The sequence below is a fragment of the Fragaria vesca genome, linkage group LG3 (assembly GCF_000184155.1).
Source record: "Fragaria vesca subsp. vesca linkage group LG3, FraVesHawaii_1.0, whole genome shotgun sequence".
Taxonomy (NCBI): domain Eukaryota; kingdom Viridiplantae; phylum Streptophyta; class Magnoliopsida; order Rosales; family Rosaceae; genus Fragaria; species Fragaria vesca.
The window spans coordinates 23183988-23198841 of record NC_020493.1 but is presented as its reverse complement, the minus strand read 5'-3'; the positions used below and the strand labels follow the sequence as shown (position 1 = coordinate 23198841).

Sequence of the window (14854 nt, the reverse complement as noted above, 5' to 3'; positions counted from 1 at the left end):
AATCGAACCCGGCCACGAGTCCAATTAGGTGTGTGCATGTGACGCCATTGTTGACTAGGCGTGATTAGGAGCGTTTTGGCGCCTCTGGTTTCCTCCGGTCGTTAGAGGAGGGCTGCTATTTAACTATATATTATGCGGCCTGGTTGTATTTGTGCATACTGGGGTGACTAGTCTGGAATAGGAAACAGAGCCTTTAATTGACCAGAAAGCACTTCTTCTTTTTTTTTTTTTTGGGAGAATGGACCGGAAAGCACTTGAGAGTTGAGAGGCATTTACAGTTCATTTCACAAGGAAGCCAAGATACCTTGTTGCCCAAGAAGCAGAACCAGAATATGCTCTCTTTTGTAAGGAAAACTGTGATCTAATTTAAATTAATACCTAATAAATTAATTAAATGAAAAATCAAGAGAGAGAGAGAGAGTGCTAGTTTCTCGGTCTAGTATTTGTCTCTCATCTCCACCCTCGCTTTCATATTCGCATTCGTTTCTTCTTTCCTCTTTTATATTCTTTATTAACTCCTCATTATTGAGGGAGGACGCAACAACACATCCACATCGGAGCAAGGCAGCAAGGTTGAAGAAGAAGAAGATCAAGTCTGAGAGAGAGAGAGAGAGAAGGAGAGCTTGATCGAATCGGAGATGGATCAGAAGCCCAAGACGAAGATCGTGTGCACCCTGGGACCTGCATCTAGGTCGGTGCCCATGGTCGAGAAGCTTCTCCGGGCCGGCATGAACGTCGCCCGCTTCAACTTCTCCCACGGCTCCCACGAGTACCATCAGGAGACTCTCAACAATCTCCGGGCCGCCATGGAATCCACCGGAATTCTCTGCGCCGTTATGCTCGACACCAAGGTACCCTCCACGGATCCCCCTCCTTCATTTCTTTGACTCTATAATCCTTCTTTGTTGTTCTTATGATTCGTTTCTCTCTCTCTCTATATTTTGTTTGTTTCTCTATTTTGTTTGCTTGCTCCATTTTGCCTCCAATTCAATTTATTCTTCGATTTAGGGCTCGTACTTTAAATTTGTGTTTGATTTCCCTCTGTTTTCCAAAGCTATACAAATAGGATGTGCCGAGTATATAATAGGTCGTGTGCCTCCAAATCCCATTTTATTGTTGTGATGACGATATGCTTGTTTGTAAACTTACACACAACACTTTCGCTTGTCTATGTGTGCATTTCTTCCCTGCTTTTACAGTGGAAAATCGCTTCTCGGAACTTTAGTGTAGTAGGATGTTACCTTTGAGATTAGCTTCAGATTATTCTTATGTATCCTTCTTCATTCTTATGATGATGCCAAAATTTGTGATTTTCTGACTGTTCATTTCATATGCACTGACACAGGGTCCCGAGATTCGAACTGGATTTCTCAAGGATGCCAAACCCATCCAGCTCAAACAAGGTCAAGAGATCACCATATCCACTGACTACAGCATCAAGGGTGATGAAAATATGATTTGCATGAGCTACAAGAAGTTGGCTGAGGATGTCAAGCCTGGGAGTATGATACTCTGTGCTGATGGTACCATCTCATTTTTGGCGTTATCTTGTGACAAACAAAAGGGACTCGTCAGATGCCGATGTGAGAACTCTGCCATGCTTGGTGAGAGAAAGAATGTTAATCTTCCAGGAGTCGTTGTGGATCTCCCAACCCTAACCGAAAAGGACAAAGAAGATATTCTCAAGTGGGGAATTCCAAACAAGATTGACATGATTGCTCTCTCTTTTGTTCGCAAAGGTTCAGACCTAGTGGAGGTCCGCAAGCTCCTTGGAAAACATGCTAAGAACATCCTTCTCATGTCAAAGGTATGTTCATTTCCACAAAGATATGTCAACTAGTTCTGGATTTAGTTATTATACTGCTGTGGACATCTAAAATAATTGTTTATCTTACCTAGTTTAATTACAGAGTGCAAATGGAACTATGTTCTTGTTTGTTGGTGTGTTTTAGTATGCAATGTCGTCTGTACCGATTCATTTGACAGTGAAGGTTGCCTAGCATGGATCCAACTATCGGTCAAATATAATTGTTTGGATTCTCTTTGAGATCATCACTAGAAACAACAGGATTGATTTCAATGGAACTACTTGCTTATATGGATACTGTTAACAGGTGGATTTCACTTGTTTGCTTTGCCTGTTCTTTAATTCCATAGTTTTTTTATTTTTTTATTTTTTTTTATAGGTGGAGAATCAGGAAGGAGTGGCAAATTTTGATGATATCCTTGCAAACTCTGATGCATTCATGGTGGCACGAGGTGATCTTGGAATGGAAATTCCAATTGAAAAGATATTCCTGGCTCAGAAGGTGATGATCTACAAGTGCAACATTCAAGGAAAACCTGTTGTCACGGCAACACAGATGTTGGAATCAATGATCAAGTCTCCCCGTCCAACTAGGGCTGAAGCTACTGATGTGGCAAATGCGGTTCTAGATGGCACAGACTGTGTGATGTTGAGTGGTGAGACTGCTGCTGGAGCGTATCCTGAACTTGCAGTCAGCACCATGGCAAAAATATGCTTAGAAGCAGAAAGCACCCTTCACTATGGAGATGTCTTTAAAAGGATTATGGATCATTCCCCAGTGCCCATGAGCCCATTAGAGAGTCTGGCTTCTTCTGCCGTTAAAACAGCCAACTCATCCAAAGCAGCTCTTATATTGGTCTTAACCAGAGGAGGAAGTACTGCAAAACTAGTGGCCAAGTACAGGCCCGGCATGCCTATACTGTCTGTTGTTGTCCCTGAGATTAAGACTGACTCTTTTGACTGGTCATGCAGTGATGAAGCTCCAGCAAGGCATAGTCTAATTTTCCGTGGCTTGGTTCCAGTCTTAAGTGCAGGATCATCTAGGGCCTCTCATGCAGAAACAACTGAAGAAGCTCTGGAGTTTGCCATTCAACATGCTAAGATGAAGGGACTCTGCAAGAATGGAGATGCTGTTGTGGCTCTGCACCGTGATGGAAATGCATCTGTGATCAAGATCTTGACCGTGAAGTGAGAGTCTGGTTCAGAACATCATGATAATTTTTTGTTCACTCCTGTTGGGCCTCCGCCAAAGGAACTGATGACACAATGCTTATAATTTTTGCCTGGTTATAAATGTGTTTTGGGATGCAAAAACATCAACTGTCACCCAGACAGGCTTTGATATCTACTATATAATTGCTCAGTGATACATGGAACTTAATTCAATACACTATTAGGATCATTTGCTATAATTTTGCTTTGGCCTGTGGGATCGTTGCTCTAGTTTGCTCTGAAAGGAGAAAATATCATTTCATCATTTGTTTGAGAATTGTTTGTTATTGTCTCGATTGTGATTTTGACATTTTGTATACTTCCACAGTATGAAACACACTATGGAAGGAGACAAGAGACATGAAACATGAAAGGAGATGCAGAGAGTAACAGAGACGACATCTCATGTTTCATGTATCATGTGTCAGGAATCAAGAGGTCGTCTAGGATCTAGTCTTCTAGATTCCCCTAAACGAGAGCAGAGCAGACAGTTCACATGGTCTCCTAGGCGTATAATTGAAGCAATAATGTGCTGGCTTTCAAACGTAATAACGTAAATATTCGCAACTACGCTAATAGGGTTGGAGGATGAAGAAAGAGGAGAGCACATCTCTACCTTTTCTATTTTGTCAGGATCGTGACATTGAGATTTACATGCTCAAGCAATGAGTCAGATGCCATAAGGAAAACTAGGAGGAGCTTATGCTTATCTTCAACATCTATCTGCATATGTAAACTATAATGAGACAGAGACTGATCCATCTCAGTTGGCTCCACCTCCTCTTAAGTTGAAAAATTCATCTACCATTCTCAATTATGCTTAACCTTTCAAAAATCAAAGCAGTAGAGAAATGCTCAAAATGGTATAGCAAATGCACATCAATTTACCCAGATTCACGATAGAAAAAAGTAAAAATAGCAATAGTAGAAATTGTTCCAGGAGGCCATGACATCTACAAAAGACCTCGTTTGTTTGGAAAACACAAGGACACAACTTGAACTTCCAAGATTCACATTCAAGTAATATACTATGTACACAGGCAGCAGGGCAGCAGACCATTGAAGATTTGAAGCCACATAATGAACAAGTACCCAATACGTATAAAGGATAGGAGGAACTGATGGAAATATACTCAAATTCAATTGTCATCTGGTTGAGACGAAGCACTCCCATTCCCACTTCCAGTTGCATTTGCTGATGACGAAGAATTACCCCCGCTGCCACTAGTTTGAGATTCTGTGGATGAAAACAGATTGAAGGGCCATGGAATTTGAAACCTTCTGCCACTTCCATTTCTCCCAATCCCATCCCCATCCACATCTCCCTCTTCCCCATCACCGTCAATGTTCTCGCCATCACTCTGGTTACTGCTGTTCCTAGAATTATTGGAATCGCATTTGGCTTCATCAGCAGGCAACAGAAACCTGCATACTGGGCAGGAACTATGAAGCTCCAGCCATGGCAGAATACACTCTCCATGAAATTTATGCTTACATGGCATTTCTTTTGCCTCAACCCCAATCTCCAAATCATCCAAGCACACAGAACACTGTAAATTCTCCTTAACTGTCACAGTGGGCAGACCTTCCACTGCCTCCTTTTTTGCAGGTGGTGTTCCATATCTATTAGGATCATTCTCCGCCAAATGTTGCAGCAATAAGTCCAGACCAGGCCCAATGAAGTAATCACCTAAGGAACCAATAGGGGTGTGATTGTTGTTTTGACCCTGACTTGAATCATACGAACCATGAAGAATGATGGTTTGATTAAAAGGATTGATAAGAATTAGGCGTTCCCTTTCCCTTTCTCTGTCCCTATCCCTATCCCTGTCCCTATCAGTCTCAGAATTATCTGATTCAGATGCCAAGCCAGCTGCTCGAATGCCTCGAAGCAGTTGAAGAATGGTAGATGAGCTTCTCCTCCTCCTTCGGATGATTGATTCAAGTTCTCTGTCCAGTTCAGTGTCTCCCCCATGGACATCATCATTCTCATTATCCTCATCCTCCTCCTCATCAAACTCTTGCCGTCTCAATCTCCGTCGTCTGCGGGGATTGCTCATCATGCCCATCAAGATTGGAGCCCAGAGGGAGAGAGGTCGATCAGGCCCAAATTCAGAGTCGGCTTCAGGATTGTCCCTTGGGGTGCCATCCATTTCCTCAATAAATCCGCTTTGGCAAAAAGGGCATTTCATTTCTTCTCCCATGATGGGGTTCACCATCTGAGAACACATGTGGCACCAATACCTAGCTGCTATTGCTTCCTCCATTTCTCTTTGATTCTTTTAGCCGCTGCCACAAAACAATAGCAAAGTCAAATCGGAACATGGCGAAAATGATCAAGATATTGGCATGAGGATTTACAGATCTAGACCATCCAAATCAAGGATACAATTCTAACAACAAGAAGAAAGAAAAGTCAAACTTTGCAGAGTCCATGAAGCAGAACAAGTCCGATGAAGAAAAAGAATCGAACAATCCAAGTTGTGGTTCTTGCATTCTGAAACCATGCCAGCATCGAACCAGAAAAAAAAAAAAAAAAAAAAAAAAAAAACAAACAGAAAGAAAAGGAGAAGACTGAGAATTGACGTTTGATTCTTACCAATAACCCCGAAACAAAATCAGAAGGCAGCAGAGCAGAGCTCGGGAAACCAAATCGCATCAGATGAATTATGGGTTTTACGAAAAACAGAGAGAAAATCAAGAAAGGAGAGGGTGGGTGAGATTTAGAGAGGAGGGGAAGGATATCGCTTTCATTTTCATTTCAGGACCAGGCAATTCCCAACAAGTAATAAATATGAGCAATAAATAAAATTACAATTGAAGAACAACATATCCAACACGCAAACAAATCAAAACATGTCCTACAAAACGTAATTGATGATTAGACTAACCTACCCAGTATCAAATTGTTGAAATTTAAGGTTGAGTTCAGAATTGTACCCCAGCAAGGCAGCAAGCAAACAAGCGATCAGACCAAAACCCTCTGGATTTATTTTTAGAAAATAAAAAGTCGTGGTTTTTGGTCTTGGTTTTAGAGAGAAGAAGAATCCAGAGCAAACCCTTCCTTCCCCTCTCTATCCCATTCCTGAGCAAGTTGTGGCCTTTTCCTGTTCTTTTATTTCCTTTTTACTTTTTTTTTAAATTACAATTTTACTATTGGTTTCGTATTTGAATTTCCTTGTATCATAACGCGTCCTCTGGTTCTGACGTGGCACTCTCTCGCTCATTCTTTTTTACACCAAAGCTGCTACAAGCCAATCATTTTCATTTCTGGATCTTCAAACATAAATCCAATTTTAGTTGATATTCAGGAGCCGTTTATACGATTTGTCTTTTCACGACTTTTCACGACTCTTTTGATACGGGTGCAACATAAACATCTTCTATGTACAGATCATTTTCGCTATATTCATGTCCTGGTTTATTAATAGTCTGAGAGATTCGTGCACTTACATGTCATATATATAAGAATTATACATATCTGATAAAGATTTAGAAAATATAAAATTACATAAATATTTTTTTTAAATTAATAAGATGAGTTTTTTTTAAATATAAAAATTACATAAAATATTGGGACCTCCAAATTTGCTCAGTATATCTCTCATGCTCTTTACACCTATTTTTTAATTTTAACTACAAGCATTTACTTACTACACCTTCTTTCTAATTTCTAAAATAACTTTAGGTATGTTATTCACATATATCTTGATAATTTACTCATTATACCTCTGATTGGGACCTCCAAATTTCCTCAGTATACCTCTCATGCTCTTTACACCTCATTTTTAATTTTAACTACAAGCATTTACTCACTATACCTTCTTTCTAATTCCTAAAATAATATTAGATATGTTATTCACATATATCTTGATAATTTACTCATTATACCTCTTATTTATTCTTTAGACCTCTCATTCTTTTAATTTTTTTTCATTTTGCATGCTATCATCGAGACCTCTATTTTTCTTGATTTTTTTTTTTTGTTCAAACCTCTTTCATCTCTAAAATATCTTTTATACCATGACCAATCTGACCTCAATTCCTTGATATTTTTTTATTTCCCATAGAATGTCACCCAACCTCCATTATTTGATCAATTTGTAAGAAAAAAAAAAAATTCAATGACGTCGATTTTTCTCTTAAAAATCAAATAGCACAAAGTATTGAGTTTTAAAAACTTATATTTATCAACCCAGTACTGTCTCTCCTTATAAGTGAGAGGTCGTGAGTTCGACTCACAGTAGACTCGTTGTAGCATATTAGTTGTTTATCTGAGAAAAAAACTTATATTTACCAACAAGAAAATATTATAACATAAATTTGCTTTTCTTTTTCTATTTTACTTGTGTTAAACAACGATCAAAGATAACAATTGTATACTATGTATGTTCTTTTTTTCCCTCTATTTTATGTACATCATGAAATTATTTCAATAGTTATTTAATTTTTCATTATCGATTTGTTTTTGCATATATATTCCTTCTTCACCTTGCATTGTCACATCCCAGGACCCATTCCGCCGTAACACGATATTGTCCGCTTTGGGCCCACCGGCCCTCACGGTTTTGTTTCCGGCAGCTTAGGAGCAGCTTCTCAATAGGTCACCAATCCTGGGATTGCTCTAGCATCAACATGCTTAACCTCGGAGTACCCATCCCCTCCGAAGCCGTTGAGCCACCAAAAGGCCTCGTGTTAGATTGGAGGTGAGCATGTACATATACAGCACATAACCCCTCTCTGTTTTGGCCGATGTGGGATATTACAATCCACCCCCCTTGGGAGTCCGATGCCCTCGTCGGCACACTCGCACCACACGGCAGAGTGGCTCTGATACCATTTGTCACATCCCAGGACCCATTCCGCCGTAACACGATATTGTCCGCTTTGGGCCCACCGGCCCTCACGGTTTTGTTTCCGGCAGCTCAGGAGCAGCTTCCCAGTAGGTCACCCATCCTGGGATTGCTCTAGCATCAACATGCTTAACCTCGGAGTACCCATCCCCTCCGAAGCCGCTGAGCCACCAAAAAGTCTCGTGTTAGATTGGAGGTGGGCATGTACATATACAACACATAACCCCTCTCCGTTTTGGCCGATGTGAGATATTACGATCCAAATTCTTATTAATACCAAGCTAGTAAATAAGATAAAAATTTAAGGGTTATAATAAGAATTTTACCCCATTTGTAACATCCCAGGACCCATTCCGCCGTAACACGATATTGTCCGCTTTGGGCCCACTGGCCCCCACGGTTTTGTTTCCGACAGCTCAGGAACAGCTTCCCAGTAGGTCACCTATCATGGGATTGCTCTAGCATCAACATGCTTAACCTCGGAGTACCCATCCCCTCCGAAGCCGTTGAGCCACCAAAAAGCCTCGTGTTAGATTGGAGGTGGGCATGTACATATACAGCACATAACCCCTCTCCGTTTGGCCGATGTGGGATATTACATGCATGCTTTCAAGTTTCAACATGTATGATAATGGAAAATTTTATGTCACATGGTCGATATTGATCATTGTTTTAGCTTTAATTAAATATATAATATGTAGTAAAATTTAGAAAATAGTAAATTAAAAATTAAAAATATATAAGAAAAATAATAAATAACACCATCAATTAATTATCGGATTGGAAAGTCTAGAGAAAATAAATATACTTCTTTTTGTATGATTATTATCTTTAATAGTCATTATGTAAGAAGAGGTAATTGTCATTCAATAACTCGTAACAAAGGGAGGTCAAGTGAGCAAATTTGGAGGTCCTAATAGCCGCACTCTTTTATATAACGGTAAATTAACTTCAAATCAATTCAACATAATTTATCACTATAATGAAACGAGTCAATCTTTTTATGATTAAATTCAGTTTACCTCCTCAAACTTTAGCTCTAAAATGATCCTTATCTTTCAATTTACATCAGTAGTCTCTGAATTTCGAATTTGACTGTAAACATGACATCACAAGCTGAGTTGGCTAGGACAAGAGGACCCATTTATCAGAATTTGACCTAAAATTTGGATAAAATGTCTTACCTACCGTCTTATGTTAAACTCTAACCCCCAAAACTCAAATCCCTTCATAGGTTTACTCAACTAATCATCAACTCAACCACACCCTCCCATCTCCAACAAATACACTTCTATACCATATATATGTTTATGTCCTACACCCATCTCTGCACTTTCAAAACCACACACATCTAGAACACTAGATTTTGTAGAAACTCAATGATAAGACAAATTTAACCCGCAAAAGTTATCTCATAAACCCAAATAAAAACCAAAATCTAAAGCAACCAATACATTCATATGAACACAAAAAAGAAAAAATTGAACGAGATGAAAGAAAGAAAAATAGAAATTAGAATATGAAATTGAAGTGGTGAATAGCCTATTCCTTGTTGCTGGCCCCTTCTCTTCATCTTTCTTCCTTGTTGAAGTGGTGAAATTGAAAGAAAAATGGATCTAATGTCCAGATAACCCTTTATGAGGGTCAAGGCGGGTTAAAGCGGGCCAAGGCAGGTCAAGGTGGCTGCTAGCGGACCTAGGCAGGTCAAGGCGACCTTTTGGTGGTTGTGAAGGCGGCCCTGTTGCGGTCTTAGACCGGTGAAGGCGGCCCCTTAGCGGCCCTAGAATGGTTAAGGCGACCTCTTGGTGGCCCTACACAGGTCAAGGCGTCCCCTTGGTGTCACTATATGGGTCAAGGCAGCCCTAAGCGAGTCAAGATGTCCCCTTGGCGGACCTAGAAGGGTTAAGGCAGCCCCTTCGCTGGTGAAGGTGGCTCGTCAGCAGCCCTAGCCGGGTCAAGGCGGCCTTCTAGTGGCCCGAGGCAGGTTAGGCAACCCTTTGGCGGCCCAAGGCGGGTCAAGGCGGCGTATTAGCGGCCCTAGGCGGGTCATGGGGTCCCCTTGGCTGGCCTAGGAGGGTCAAGACAGCCCAAGACGGGTCAAGGCGGCCCTAGGCGGGTCAAGGCGGCCCCCTTGGTGGCCCTAGACAGGACTTGACGGGCTTTAAGGAGATCAAAGCGGCCTTAAGCATGTAAAGGCAGCTCTTTGGTGGGTCAACACGACCCCTTGGAGGGTTAAGGCAACCCTAGGCGGGCCTAGGAGGGTCAAAACAGTCTCTTGGCGGGTCAAGGGGGCCCTAAGCGGGTTAGGGTGACCCGACCCTTTGGTGGCCCAAGACGGGTCAAGGCGGCCCCTTGGCGGCCTTAGGCGGGTTAAGGCAGCCCCTTGGAGGGTTAAGACGGCCCTTTGCAGCCATAGGCTGGTCATGGCGGCCATTGACGTCATGGCGGCCTTGACATCCCTAAGCGGGTCAGGGTGGCCCCTTGGAGCCCCTAGATGTGTGAAGGCGACTTCTTGGCAGCCCTAGGCGGGTGAAGGCGGCCTTAGGTTGGTCCAGGCGGGTCAAGGCGGCATTTGCGGTCCTAGGCGGGTTAAGCTGGCCTAAGACGGGTCAATGCGTCCCCTTTGGTAGTCAAGATGGCCCCTTGGTGAGTCAAGACGACACCTTGGCTGGTGAAGGCAGCCCTAGGCGGGTCAAGGCGGCCCCTAGGCGGTCCTAGAAGGGTCAAGGCAGCCCTTGGGCGGGTCAAGGCGGGTCAAGGAGGCCCCTTGGTGGCCCTAGACGGGTGATGGCGGCCCCTTCGCGGCCTAGGCAGGTCAAGGCGGCCCCTTGGCTATGCTAGACGGGGCCGCTAGACGTGTCCAGGCGGCCCCTTGGTGTCCCTATACGGGTCTTGCCAGCCCCTTGGCAAGTCAAGGCGGCCCTAAGTGGGTCTCGACGGTCCTTAGGGAGGTCAATGTGGCCCAAGGCGTGTAAAAGCAGCCCTTTAGTGGCCCCTAGATGGGTCTAGGCGAGTCAAGGTAGGTCAAGGCGGCCCTCGGTGGGTCTAGGCGGCCCTGGACGGGTCTTGGTAGGCCCTTGGTGAGTCAAGGCGGCCTTTACGGCCAAATGCAGGTCAAGGCGGCCCCTTGGCTGGTTAAGGCGTCCCTTGACGGGTCTTGGCAGGCCCTTGGAGGGTCAAGGCGGCCTTTACGGCCCAAAGCGGGTCAAGGTGGCCCCTTAGCGGGTAAAGGCAGGCTTTGGCGAGTAAAAGCAACCCCTTAGCGGCCTTAAACGGGTGAAGGCGGCCTTTTGGTGACCCTAAGCTGGTCAAGACAGCCGTATAGCGGCCCAAGGCAAGTTAGCCGGCCCCTTGGCGGCCCTATACGGGTCAAGGCGGCCTTAGACAGCCTCTTGGAGGCCCTAAATGGGTCATGGCGGCCCCTTGGCTGCCCTAAACAGGCCTAGGAGGGTCAAGGTGGGACAAGGCGGCCCCTTGGTGGCCTTAAACAGGCCTAGGAGGGTCATGACAACCCTTTGGCGTGTCATGGCTGCCCTTTGATGACCCTAGGAGGGTCACGGCGGCCCCTTGTTGGTCCTAGACGGGTCATGACGGCCCCTTGTCGGCCCTAGATGGGTCAAGGCCTGGCAGCCCTAGGCGGGTCAAGGCGGCACCTTAATGGCCCTAGACGGGACTTGGCAGCCCCTTGGCAGGTCAAGGCGGCCATAGTTGTGTCCCGACAGGCAAAGCGTCTCAAGGGGGCACTCGATGTGTAAAGGAAGCCATGTGGCGGGTCAAGACGGCTCCTTGGAGAGTTAAGGCGGACCTATGAGGGTCAAGGCAGCCTTTTGGTGGGTCAAGAGGTCCCTAGGCGGGTTAAGGCGGCCATTTGGTGGCTCTAGACGGGTCAAGGCGGCCCCTTAGCGGGTCAAGGTGGTCCTTGGCAGGTGAAGGCGGTCTTAAGAGGGCAAGGCAACCCCTTGGCGGGTGAAGGCAGCCTCAGACAGCCTTAAACGGGTGAAGGCGGCCGTTTAGCATCCCTAGGCAGCCCTAGACGGGTCACGGCAGCCCCTTGGTTGCCCGATGCAGGCTACGGAGCACCTAGGATGGTTAAGGCGGTCCAAGGCGGGCCTAGGAGGGTTAAGGCAGCCCCTTCATGACCTTATACTTTGGTAGCCCTAGCCAGGTCAAGGCAGCCAGTTGGTGGTCCTAAACAAGTTAAAGCAGCCCCTTGGTGGCCCCAAGCGTGTCAAGGTGGCCCCTTAGTATCCCAAGACAGGTTAATGCGGCCTTAGACGATCCGAGGCAGGTCAAGGCGGCCAGTTAGTGGCCCTAGACGGGTCAATACGACCCCTTGGTGGCCCTAGGCTGGTCAAGGCGGCCCTAGACTAGACTTTGCAGCCCCTTGGCAGGTCAAGGCGGCCCTAGTTGGGTCTTGGCAGGCCTTACGGAGGTCAAAGCGGCCATAGAAGTGTAAAGGCCACCCCTTAACGGGATAAGACGGCCCCTTACCTTCCTTACACAGATCAAGGCAGCCCCTTGGCGGCCATATTCGGGCCAAGGCGGCCTATTGGTTGCCCTAAGAGGGCGTAGGAGGGTCAAGCAGGCCCCTTAGCGATCTTAAACGGGTGAAAGCGGCCCCTTTGTGGCCTTAGTCAGGATAAGAAGTCCTCTTGGCGACCTTATGAGGGTCAAGGCAGCCCAAGGCAGGTCAAGGTGGCCGCTAGCGGACCTAGGCAGGTCAAGGCGACCTTTTGGTGGTCCTAGGTGGGTGAAGACGGTCCCTTCGACGGATGAAGGCGGCCCCGTCGCCGGCATTAGACGGGTGAAGGCGGCCCCTTAGCGGCCCTAGGCTGGTTAAGGCGGCCTCTTGGTGGCCCTACACAGGTCATGGCGGCCTTAGGAGGGTCAAGGCGGCCCCTTGGAGTCACTATATGGGTCAAGGCGGCCCTAAGCGGGTCAAGGCATCCCCTTGGCGGCCCTAGAAGGGTCAAGGCAGCCCCTTGATGGATGAAGGTGGCCCTAGCCGGGTGAAGGCGGCCGCCTAGTGGCCCTAGGCAGGTTAGGCGGCCCTTTGGCGAGTCAAGGCGGCGTATTGGTGGCCCTAGGTGGGTCATGGCGGCTCCTTGGCTGGCCTAGGAGGGTTAAGGCGGGTCAAGGCAGCCCAAGACGGGTCATGGAGGCCCTACGCGGGTCAAGGTTGCCCCTTTGCAGGCCTAAGAGGGTCAAGACGGGTTAAGGCTGCCCTAGACGGGTCAAGGCGGCCCCTTGGTGGCCCTAGACGGGACTTGGCAGGCCTTAAGGAGATCAAAGCAGCCCTAAGTATGTAGAGGAAGCTCTTTGGTGGGTAAAGACGACTCCTTGGAGGGTTAAGGCAGCCCTAGGCGGGCCTAGGAGGGTCAAGGCAGTCCCTTGGCGGGTCAAGGGGCCCTAAGCGGGTTCAGGCGGCTCGACCCTTTGGTGGCCCAAGACGGGTCAAGGTGGCCTTAGGCGGGTCAAGACGGCCCCTTAGCGGCCTTAAGCGGGTGAAGGCGGCCCTAGGTTGGTCAAGGCGGCCGTTCAGCGACCCAAGGCAGGTTAAGGTGGACCCTTGGCGGGTAGAGGTGTCCCCTTTGCGGCCCTAGGAGGGTCATGGCAGCCCTTTGTCTACCTTAGGAGGCCCTAGACGGGTCAAAGCGGCCGCATGCCACTACAAAAAATAATTACATTAGCCACCACAGATTGCCACGGCGCAGATTTGCCGTCGCCATTAGTCTAAATTTCACGACGGCATTACTTCCATCGCTGAATTAAAACCATTTTGCTATGGCAATTTCCTGCCGTGGCAAAAAAAAAGAAAATTTTGCGATTGCGTTAGGAAGCCGTGGCATACTTCTAAAATCACCCTTTCTGATTTTGTTTCCATCCTTTAATCTCGGCCGTGGATTTCATATCTTGGTCGTTGCCTTGAGTATAGAAGTAAAAAACTAGGTATCTCTATCCCTCATTTTGTCGAGAGAGAAGAGAGAAGGTCTGCGTCTCTGAGAGACTGAGACTGAGCTCTGCCCAGCTGCCATCCTTTGAGCAATCGCCGGTCGAACGAAGATCACAACCGAATCCCCTCTCTACCCTCTTCCTCCTCCTACCTTCCATTTCAATATGCATCCACCCATTTGGCATATCGGAATCTAAACCCTAAAATCCCCAATTCCAATTCCGGCGCAATTCATCCCTCTCTGGCGAAGCCTTTGCTTCTTCAAGGTAATATATTCTCTCCTTCTTCAATTTCGAGCTTCATTGAGCTTCAATTCGCAGCTTTGGTACCTAATTCTTCTTTTTCCCGTTTTTGAGTTTTCCGAAGTACTGATCCGGCATGGCCTACAAATTCGGCGACTTACCTAACGTTCCAGGCTGCTTTCAGGGTTGAGGATGACAGGATAATTGATCTTGACACGTCTGGGTAAGTGGCCTTGCTTATTGGTTTCATTTTGGGATTTTGTTCGCGTTTTAGAGTTTGAATGGTTATTGTTTTAGCTAGAGGTGACGACCGAGAAGGTCTGGTGGTCTGTTGCGTCTCGGCAGAGTATTGAAGGAGGTTTGGGTCTGCCTTGGTCGGATTTGGTAAAGGTAAGGATGTTTTTGCATTAGAGCCTTTAAATTTGTAATTTTGGTGATGTTGTAGATGTTGGATGGGGTTATTGGTTTATTTGAGGAGAAAGGAGGGAGCTTGCTAATATGTATCTCTTTGGACATACAGAAACAAAATTAGTTATTAATTAAAATGTCTTTGGATCATAGTAAAGTCTTATGTGTTGTTTGAATCAGTGGGAGCTTGATTTTATCTAAGAGCTAAGTTTTAAAGACAATCTTTGTATTTTTGGTTAATATGGGTGATGTCAAATTCAGTGATGTTATATTACAATGATGTTATATTCCTGGAGTTTACTGATATATATATATATATATATATATATATAGAGAGAGAGAGAGAGAGAGAGAGAGAGAGAGAGAGAGAGAGAGAGAG

At 45.7% G+C, this 14854-nt stretch overlaps 2 protein-coding genes and 1 non-coding gene across 6 annotated transcripts in view; 2 read left to right on the top strand and 1 right to left on the bottom strand.

The window, feature by feature from the left end:
* The first annotated feature begins 172 nt into the window (after positions 1-172).
* LOC101310390 (pyruvate kinase, cytosolic isozyme-like) lies at positions 173-3648 on the top strand. 2 transcript variants are annotated; one of them, XM_004294891.1, is made up of 4 exons: positions 173-851; positions 1346-1807; positions 2187-2704; positions 2780-3648. In XM_004294891.1, the coding sequence occupies exons 1-4, from the start codon at positions 639-641 to the stop codon at positions 2997-2999; spliced, it is 1413 nt and encodes a 470-aa protein (XP_004294939.1). In that variant the 5' UTR covers positions 173-638; the 3' UTR covers positions 3000-3648. The 2 variants fall into 2 exon arrangements, with proteins under 2 accessions (XP_004294939.1, XP_004294938.1); XM_004294890.1 differs by having other exon boundaries at positions 2187-3648.
* Positions 3649-3917: 269 nt separating this feature from the next.
* On the bottom strand, positions 3918-6106 carry LOC101309713 (E3 ubiquitin-protein ligase RING1-like). 3 transcript variants are annotated; one of them, XM_004294887.1, is made up of 2 exons: positions 5960-6106; positions 3918-5308 (listed from the first exon to the last, which is right to left on the bottom strand). In XM_004294887.1, exon 2 carries the CDS (start codon positions 5284-5286, stop codon positions 4159-4161), a length of 1128 nt encoding a protein of 375 aa, XP_004294935.1. In that variant the 5' UTR covers positions 5287-5308; positions 5960-6106; the 3' UTR covers positions 3918-4158. The 3 variants fall into 3 exon arrangements, with proteins under 3 accessions (XP_004294935.1, XP_004294936.1, XP_004294937.1); XM_004294888.1 differs by having other exon boundaries at positions 5915-6095; XM_004294889.1 differs by lacking the exon at positions 5960-6106 and adding an exon at positions 5619-5788.
* An 8305-nt stretch (positions 6107-14411) lies between these two features.
* Positions 14412-14854, top strand: part of LOC101309520 — a 2361-nt gene continuing 1918 nt past the window's right edge. Inside the window, exon 1 of the transcript XR_184298.1 lies at positions 14412-14457. This is a non-coding gene — a transcript (uncharacterized LOC101309520). The remainder of the gene's footprint in view (positions 14458-14854) is intronic.